The sequence below is a fragment of the Microplitis demolitor genome, chromosome 7 (assembly GCF_026212275.2).
Source record: "Microplitis demolitor isolate Queensland-Clemson2020A chromosome 7, iyMicDemo2.1a, whole genome shotgun sequence".
Lineage (NCBI taxonomy): Eukaryota > Metazoa > Arthropoda > Insecta > Hymenoptera > Braconidae > Microplitis > Microplitis demolitor.
The window spans coordinates 6,674,593-6,685,467 of NC_068551.1; the positions used below are offsets into that span (position 1 = coordinate 6,674,593).

General features: G+C 30.5%; 1 protein-coding gene across 1 annotated transcript in view; it reads right to left on the reverse strand.

Moving 5' to 3' along the window:
• Nucleotides 1-7,306, reverse strand: part of LOC103571452 (uncharacterized) — an 82,741-nt gene extending 75,435 nt beyond the window's left edge. The window contains exon 1 of the mRNA XM_008549619.2: nucleotides 7,115-7,306. Within this exon, the coding sequence (XP_008547841.1) occupies nucleotides 7,115-7,306 (192 nt within the window). The remainder of the gene's footprint in view (nucleotides 1-7,114) is intronic.
• Nucleotides 7,307-10,875: the final 3,569 nt, after the last annotated feature.

Here is a 10,875-nt window from a genome sequence, read left to right on the forward strand (position 1 = left end):
TTTTTGTTACTTCAAGATGTACATAAATTACATTGAAAATTTGAAACTTTTTATTTGTTTTTCCAAATAATAAAGCCCCTGAAAATAGTAGGCATGAAAAACGACGCGAGTTAGCAGCCTACTCTATCTTAAAACGAAAAAGTCTAAATCAAGTTTAATTTTTGACCAAGGGCCCTGCGCCTGAAAGTTCAAATTTTTTGCCTCTGTTTGGAGAAAGAATGCGACATGCGTTAATTTTTATTATTAGTTTTTTTTTTAAATGAAGAAAACAATTTTCTTTCCTCCACAGAAACCAGAAATATAAATTTTCATTACAGGTATGATGAAAATTTATTATTTATAAAATAAATCTATACAAATGGTAAGTCAAAATTAAATACACTAATCGCATAATAGATCAAGTCACATCGTCATCTTGAACATCAGCAAATATTTTATACATGCGAAGAATTTCTTAGTAAACATTACCCAAAAAGTTTGGTACTGTAAAAATATCCAGTAATTATTACCATACATATTGTAAAATATAGTAGTCAGTAGCATATATATATATAGTATTGTTTTTACTAACAACATAGTAAAAATTTAGTTACTGACTAGTTGTCCTGATTGTACCAAAATTTTTGGTTTATTTTTGCTAAAAAATTATCTGCATGTAGCCCTGCGTTACACATATGGTACCTAAGTAGAGTTTAACGTCTTTACTAACTGTGTTACTTTTATCACTTGAATTATATCCGAACAATTTAACTTTATTAATATTTCTGAAATTAAAAAAAAAAAATAGGCCACTCGGTATCCGAAATGGAAGTAGATTTCTGTATATATATATATATATATATATATATATATATATATATATATATATATATATATATATATATATATATATATATATATATATATATATATATATATATATATGTATAATTTAATAATCACCCATCAAAAATTTTCAAAGATATAAACAATGGCATTATCACCATAACCACATAAGTCAATTATGTGACTTTGAACCCTTATTAAAAGTGTAACAATTATCGTAAAACAAAACATAAAAAAAGGAAAATATAGCTTTTTCTATCGGCTATCAAGTTCTTTTTACATAATAAGGATAGATATACCCGTTAAAAAGTTATTTACGAAAAAAGCCGAAAAAATAGGATTTTTGGTTATTTTTGGAATTTCAAATATCCACCATTTCTAAACGAGTTGACCGATTTTGCTCATCTTCGAATTTAACCGTGATAATCGTTCATAGAATAAGTGTGCCAAGTTTCATTAAGATTGGTTAGAAATTGTGGTCGCTATCGTCGCAACATGGCGCGTTATAATATATATATATATATATATATATATATAAACTTTTGAACCAACGGTATTTTTGGAACCTACTCGATGAATTATGATAGATTATGGCCAAATTCTTTGAAAATTCCACCATGAGGACAAATGCAAAAGATAGATTTCTATGAAATCTACTAAAAATCTATTTTTTTAGTGACCCCATTTTGCCCACAAATTTTTTTTCATGTCAACTGAAAATTTTTTCTATTTCTGTCAAATAGCAGTGTAAAGAAGATTAACTGTCTTTGAGTTCACGAGTCTACTTTTTTCTTGATACCCCAATTTTCTACCCTATACTATATTTCAAAATTATCTTGTTATTAAATAAATAAATGACTGTCGCAAAAAATCCAATAATTATGATTATGCACGGAGAAAAAATTATGGTAACAGTTACAATATATTATGGGAATGGTTCCCATACTGTATGGTAACCAGTTTTTTTCAAATGTTGATTATAGGAACGGCACCCATATATATTATGGCAATCATTCCGATACCATATGGGTATAATTCCCATATGCTATCGGAATAGTTCCTGTGGAATCATGGTAATCGTTACCATGTATCTATGATAATGGTTACCATAATATTATGGCAATGGTTACCATAATATTTAGAAATTATAATAAATTTTTTTTCATAATAAGCGTTTTTTTTTTTGTATATTTAAAGTTTTGTAATATACAAAAAAAACGCTTCTTACAAAAAAAAATTATTATAATTTCTAAATATTATGGAAATTATTACCATGATATTATGGTAACCATTCCCATACTATTGTGGTAACTATTCCCATAATATTATGGTAATCGTTACCATAATATTATGGGAATGATTACCATAATATGATAGCTATGTTTACCACAATATTGTAGGAATAGTTACCATAATATATAGGGATTATTCCCATATACACTTAGGAACCATTACAATGTGGTTATAGGATCGGTTACTATTTGCTTGTGGGAACTATTCCTATGAGTATGGTAATCATTACCATGATTCTTTCACATGCAATATGGAAACTGTTTCCATAATGATAGGAATTGTTCCCATACTTATGGAAACTTTCCCAGAAAGTATGGGTCTATATCCCATAATCCCAAGTAATCATTACCATAACGGTATAGGATGATATTTCATAAACGTACTAGGAACAGTTACCATAACTTTCTCTCCGTGTGGTTAATTATATTTTACCTTGAGATAATATTATTAATAATATCCATTAGTATTTTATTGATTTATTTATTGAGGTCAATACATTGTGTGACACAAGAAAATTAATTTTTTATATCTCATACTTTATAAATTCTCCATTTAAATATTTTTCGATCCATGTATAATATCAGCTTAAGTATAAAGATATATTGTAAATATAGAGCATGCAATAGTGTGATATAAAGTGTGAAAATTAAAAACTCAAGACTTGGTGATATTCAGTAAACTTTTTAATAAGTGTCCTCGACCCGAAGAGGTGTAGCATGCAAAAGAGAAACTGACGAGAAAGCCAAGTAAAGAGTAGATAGAGTGGATGGTAAGTGTATCGACAAAGAGTACAGAGTATAAAGCTAAAAGAAAATATAAAAAAATAAAATAAAATGAACCTTTTATAGTGGCGGGAAAGTTCCAATTTGCGGAAATGACTTTGGAGTAAAAACTTTAGATTATACGTATTCTAATAACAACATCGAATTTCAAACTATAAACGCTTTGTGACCATCAACACTGAAATTTAAAATGCTTAAGAGAAATGTCATCTAACGCAATGCCATTGGCCCAAAATTTTAGGTGCACTTTCATAGCCATTAAACAGTAACTTCTGTCGCGCATGGAATCCACAATATCTCGTTAGAACTGACGAGTTACTGTAGTATGTAGATATACATGTATACCTACTCATAGTTATCTTATCTTCCTCTTTTTATCTCTCATTATTTCTACGTCTCACTGACGAGACTCTTGAGACGTGTTCCATCTCTTGTTGAATTAGCTGAGGTAACAGATCCACAGAGAATATGAGCATTTAAATTATTTAAATTAGTCGAACATTTTAAGAAAGCAAACTAAAAGTGTACTTAGGCACTCATTGTAACATTAATGTCATTTTTTCCGTTTATACTATATAAAAAAACAATGAGAAGCTGAGTAAAATGATCCTATGAGAAAATTACAACTTCACAAAATGATTCGTAGCATGTTACAATAAATACTAATTAAAAGAGCTGTCTAGTTTTTTAATTTTAGATTACCCTCGATTACATGTTTATTTTATATTTTTATTTATAAGCAATATTTATATATATTTTTCATAACCATTATGAGGCAGGTCACTTTCATGTTAAAGTGTAGGCATATCTAATGAGCTGTAAATATATATAAAGGAAGGTTAATATAAGACAATTATATATATATATACTGAGAAAAAAATTTCTTCTGACAACTAAATTTTAGTTATGACAACAAAATGATTTGATTGCCGATTGCCAACCATATATTTGGTTGTTTTGACTAAATATTTTATAATCCACCAACAAAACAAATTATTAGAAACTATAAAATATTTAGTAAAGATAATTACGCGTTAAATAGCAAGCATGAAATGATAATCTCGGGTCAAGCCTGGTTGCCACACCTGGCCCATTAATGGCCCACCCAAGTAACACGTGTTTAAGCAAGATTCTGGAGTAAGTATCTTGAGCAAGAGCCCTGGCTACTAGTGTCTTTTTCTACGTATGTGTCTTTCGCGAGATCGTGTATCAAGAAACCTATGTCATGATTTTACGTCTTGCTCATATTATTGTACGCAATAATATTAAAGATATCTTGAACACGTACAATGAATCAGTGTCTAACGCATTTCTTGCATCAGTAACTTACAGTAGGTACTTACGCATAGCTTGCTCAAATTCTGCTGGGATCTGGGCGTGAACTGCTGTCCTTCATCAGATTACTGGGTCTGAATGGTGGCAAACCGTAGTGAAGGATATCTACAGGAACGGCCAAGGCTAGGTTACCCAGTCTTGGGTCAATTTTGTGACGCCTTTTGACATCACCTAACCTAGATCTGCAAGTTTTGGCCCAAAGATGAGTATGGCCGAACCTGGGTTAGTCATTTCTGACCATAAGTTGGCTCATCATAGGAATGACTAAAGTTGAGTACCTAGATACTGCCCAAACATGGGCTAAAACAGGTAAGCCCAAGCTGGGTTTCCCAAAAATGAGTCAGACATGGCCCCTCTGCCCAACTCTCGGCACTCCTGCATGGGAAATGCATGCATTTAAAAAATCAAACTACTTTTTTCGTTAACATCGCTTAAGACCGGAAAGAATTTTAACACCGGATAGCATGGACTTACATCGGGTTTGTTTCTTACAATGGACACAATACTTCCAGAAATTAGGAAAAAAAAATTTCTCTCTTAAATATTGGGACTATTAAGTACATACTCAAATATTTTTACTTTCTTTCGTTACTTTATCCGTCACAGGTAATTTAAATTTATAACAGCGGTTTTGCATTTGACATTTCGCTAAATAAGTTCAAAGAATTCAGTCCTTCTACTAAAAATCTTCACTCAAGCATCTCGGTTTACTCCATCACGCCATTTCTTTTTTTCTCGTATCTCCTTTCCTGCGCTACGATTTTCTTTACCTTTCTTATATACATGTATATATAAGCTTTTCTGGTGCATCCAATTTCGTATGAAATTCGGTGAGTTATTGGCTGGAAAGTAATAAGAACTAGGGAAATTTTATCCTTTCTTTATTCATTTCTTTTCATTTTATCTATTCGAATATTTTTATGATCTGCATTTTTTTCTTGCTATTACATGCATTCAGAATAAAAAATAACTTGATAACCAAATTAAAATTAAGATTATTAGATACTAATCTTACCGTCATGAAAAAATTTTATAAAAAAATCCAGCAACGGTTGGCCCTGCGGGGAATATATATAATATTTTGGTAATAGTCACTGAATATTATGGTAATGATTACTTGAATCGTTGAGTAATGAGTGCAATGACATTTAAAAATTTTTTACTATGGGAACCATAATATAATGGTAGCCATTACTATATTAGAAGTCCATCCCATAATTCCAACACAGAAAAACAACTGTGGTTAGTATAACTGCATCTATGGTTGAGGTCACTGTAAATTGGTGTAAAGCAAAGCCAACACCATATTGGAATAATCTTAACCATACAAGTTGTAATGCTAACTACAGTCATCAATCTTTACTACAATATTTAATTGTCAGTATTATTTATTTAGCATCCCGAGTCAAAAAACAAATTCTAGTTTGAATCTCAAAAAATTCAATTCTTTTGATCTTTTATTTACCGGATGAAAAATCATACGATATTGGCACTCTAAATTCTCAGTGAGAATCATGAGGTCTAAATGCAAACTCTTCATCGGTTTTAAATTCTAACGAAGCTCTAAAAATCCTCAAAAAATAAATTATCGTATTCTGAACTTAGAAAATTTTCGGGTTCAAAAAAAAAATCTGAGTACTTCCAAAAATTATTTGTCAAATAAAATAAATTCATTAATTTATTATTATTATTATTATTTGTTTTTATATATTCCTGGACAAGCTTTTAATAGGTCTCAAAAAAAATTTTTTTTTTTAAACTACCTAAATAATATAGAAAACAATATCAAACATTTTGTCCTCAATAAATTTTTGTATTTTGATTGGAAAAATTTATACTAAATTTTCTTTCGGTTAACTATTTTCTCATAGTAACCATTATATTTTTTTTTGAATATTTGAATGGAAATTTTTTTTGAACATTTTGATAGAAAATTTAATTTCCTGTCAAATGGAGAACTAATAAATAGATTTCAAACTAACAAGATTATTCTAATCGCGAAAATCTACTATTTTGATATTAAAATTGGGATTATCTCTGAATCTATGGGTCCTACGTAATTTTGTGTAAGGAACTTTTTTGTAGAGCATAAAATTTCCGATCAAACTAAGTTGATGAAAAAATTTTTTGAGCATTTTTATCTTTGTCTGCAATGGGCGAGCCTGAGATGTTGACCAAAAATTTTTTTCTTTCACACAAAATTTTTTTTTATAACTTGATAAACAATATTTTTGCTATTACTAAACGAAATTTTAAAAAAGCGGATTTTCGGCCCACCCTACTGCATAGGTTACGTCATTTCAGAAATTGAAGCCTAAATTTGGAGCAGTAAATTTTTTTATATTATGAGGATTTTGAGGTCTCCAAAAAATTTTTTTTATACGTTTAGCCCCCAATTATGTAAAATTGCCCGTAACTACAACATTGAGGCCTAAACTGGAATTATTTTCCACACAGTTCTCAATCTCCAAAGCCCAACTTGTCCCTCAAATACCTTACGTAATATTTTGAGGTTCGAACTGAAATTCATTTTTTGACTCGGGTATCTTTTATCAAATATTAGAGTACCTGCTACTACAATGTTTAATTACAATTCTGAGGTTGGGAGAGCCATAATTTTCTTCCGTGAAGTTATTATTATCATCACAGTATAAATGGATATTTCATAAACGTACTGGGAACGGTAACTATAGCTTTCTTTCAGTGTGGCTGGATCATATAGATACCGAACTTATTGGGGGGGGGGGGGGGCTAACAAAAAATGTAACAGTAATCTATATTTATTAACTTAATAAATTTTGCCAATAATAAAAAAAATATCAGAGCAAAAGTGAAACACCTTTCGTATTTAAGAGTGACGTAAAAAAATATATATTTACCTTATTAGGGTATCCATTGTATCTAAGTAATTTCCTACAACATTTGCCACGATTTTCATAATAAAACATTTGGACCATTTCAGCGTGATCCGTTGCAGCACTGACAGTGTAAGGGCCGCCTGAATTTGTTGGGTGTGGGCGCGATGGCTCCCGACGCCCGAGAGGCACGCATGGGCACCACCCTGAAACCATCACACAGACCTTTTTGGCCGAGTGCACTTAATACTTCCGGTTTTAACGCCAGATTCTGCCTCTTATCTAGTAGATGGCTGCCTTTTTTCTCTTTATTATTTTTTATTTTTTTTTCTAATACTCAATAGCTCTCACTATTATCTCTTTGAATGAAAAAATAAAATCCTTCCCAATCACTTGCACATGGACCCCAACCTTTTCATGACTTCCTTTCCTTTTGTCTTTTCTTATCACTCGTTCAAAAGAGGAATTCGATATCCTACGACAATATATATTCTCGTATTCTCTTTTGAGATTCCTTTACTTGGCTTGAATATTTATAGGATCACACTTCGATCTCTTCTATTCACTTTATCCTCTTTATTTTACTTTACTTTATTTTTATTAGAATGTATTTTCTATATTTTTCTTTTTTTTTTTTCTCTTATTTTCTTTACTCGAAAAAAAATAATATTATTTTTATGCATATATTATTCCTCTCGTTTTATTTATATTTATTATTTACTTTGGCAGCTAATTTATCTTTGGCATTTTATTTGGTTGATAAAATTTTTTATTATATTAAACTAGAACATCAATCCAGTCATTGTATCTTTGGCCGGAATATTCTCCAGTCTCGGATGGCAGTCTGAAATACGATAAAAAAAAATTTCACCATAAATTTATAAAATGATAAATTTAAAAAATAAAATTTCTTATGTATATTAAATAACTAATTATTTTTAATTGTAAAAGTTATTGCTGAAAATAACCATGTATAATGACAAATTTTATTGTTTCGTATAAAATGAACTTGGTGAGTCGCTTGCTGGCAGAGTTTGGTTCTACTATAGAAATCTGCAATTCATGAGAAAAAGAGATGAACCACTCGTTCGTCCGTCCGCGCGTCATTTTCCATCAGTTCGATGTAATCATGGAAATGTCCTCTCTTATAGACTTCATTCTTTAGTCATTCTTTTTTTTGTTCTATTATTATTCAATTCCTCGATCCCCCATTATACGATCGAAAGTACGCTGAAGGGCATTGTAATAAAATCTCGAAAACCAATATCTCTTTGGGATAAGCAAACAAGATCATCTATGAATATATCTCTTGAATTTAGTGAATATAGGCGAGATCGGGGCAAAAAGACTCCACTGAAAATTTGATCAAGAAATTTTTTTTTTTCGGGTAATTACTAAAATTCCAATATATTTGCGCTTGCTATCCCTACGCATGACGGCTGGGGCAAAATGAACCAGCCGAAAAATACGAAAAAGTCATTTTTTGATATTTTTATCGCCAAATTATAAAAAATTTTATATACTTAGGCATTTTCAGTCCTACGCATGATATCTGGGGTAAAATGAACCAGCCAAAAATTCTGAAAAAATGTCTTTCCATATTCTTATCGTCAAATTATGAAAAATTGAATATACTTATCTACTTTTCGGCTGATTCTCTATGCATCGAGCAAATTTGGCCACTAAAAATATTTGAAACTAATGAGTTTTTTAATTGATTAATTTTTTAAACAAAGCAAAATTATTTCTAATCTATCCTGGTCAAAAATTAAAAAACACGTTTTTTGGGTTAAAAATAATAACAAATAAGAAATATGGAATTTTTTTTTATTAAATATTAATTAGTAATTAATCTCATCTTAAGGAAACGATTTATTACACTTTAAACAAATTTTTTCGAGTGGTATGAAAGTAAAAATAATTGTCAAGAAAAATAAATACATTTTTAACGTTGAAAACAGTGTAGAAAAAAAAAGAAATCTGGGCGTCAGTTGGCCTTGCCGGCCAGCCCCAAAATTTCCCGCTGTTTACGCGCTCAAGGATCTCGAAAACATCAGTGTAAATACATTTTGTTTTTTCATCATTTTCGTTGATACTATTATCTAAAATAAAGAATGAATTACATTTCATTACGTGGTGATCGAGAGAGACCATAAAGATGAAGACTTTGTATGATTTTGAAAACACTTTAGTACATTATGTTATTATTATTATCTATCCGGTAAAAATGACATAAAATGTTATTTCTTAGACATTTCACCGTCTATATCTTTTGAACTAATTAACTGATTTTGATATTTAATATGGAAATTAGCGCGCTTCATTAAGTTCTAGAGCTGATCAAATTTTGGGAATGATTGGTTGTCGTTTCAAAAACATTTTCGAAAAACCGTTTTTTACTTTTTACTTTCGCCAACGATGTCTCTCGAACGAATTAACCCATTGAGATAATTAAGGTGGCAATCGATGCGTTTTATCAGGTTCAAAAGCATACATACATTCGGCCATAATCTTGAAATTAGTCAGAATAGCTTTCTAGAACCTCAAAACGTCGAGATCCGTTAGAAATTCAATTTTTGAAAATCAGACCAAAACCAATAACTTCCCCCATTTTGAAAATTTTCAATTATCTTAGCTGGAAGCTATAAAATTCTTTTTCCAACCTAAAAATATTTTATTTAACTCATGCGGAAGAATCATTCCTAACTGGTTAAAGTCACCTTATAAAATTTATATTAAAATACAATTCTTTCTTATTTGGTTAGAAGTGTGATTTAATATATATTAAAGCACTTATTTTTATATTAAACCACTGAATTTGAGTGAAATGGGCGGAGTATATCCCTACTCAATAATTCAAGGCAATAACTAATCCATCAGTTTTCTCTCTTATGATTTTACTTTGAATTTAGCTACCTTATTAACATGAACAAAATCTCGACAGCACATGCGCATTTAATTAATCAGCACATGCATATGTAGATCAACGTCTGCTGAATTTTATAACCTTACATATACATATTAATAGATTCAACATAACAACAAAGTTGACTTTTTTTATCGAGTTGTTTAGTTAAGTGAATAGTATTAAACAAAGTATCCAATCCCATAAAGTATGAATCTTTTTTAATAATAATAGAGTAAACTATTATTATTAAGTGCATTGATTTTGTCAATTATTGTATACATGTACTGACATCGAGTATAATACCAATTCCACATAATATATAAGATACTATTTATCGATCAGGAATTTTCTAAATGACATCAAACATAAGTCTGGTGTAATGAGGAGGGATAACTCGAAATATTCAAATTTAAACCGATTCGCGCCAAAAGACTCGATCGCATTCTTCTATTGCTGTCAACAAAGTAGATTACCTGAATTCTAATTCTTCGGGGACACCCTGATATCACGAGTTGATCGTGAAAAAGTTGGTCATTTATTAGTTTCCGACCAACTTGACGACAATTTATCGACAACTTCAGCTTTTGCAACTTTTGGCTACAAGTTACTGCCAACTTTCTCAGAAAGTTGGCGCCAGTATGGAGCCGCAACTGGAATGCAAGTTTCTGAAGAAATTGAAAGGAAACTTATCGTCAACTTATGATTGCCAACTTTTTCAAGCAACTTTTGCCACCAACTTTCTCAAAAAGTGACCGTCAACTTTTTGGATTTACAACTTTTGCCACCAACTTTCTCAGAAAATGTCTATCAACTATTGGAGGTATCAACTGTTGGCGGTCAACTTTGTGTCCAGTTGCGGCTGCAAGTTTCTTGTCAA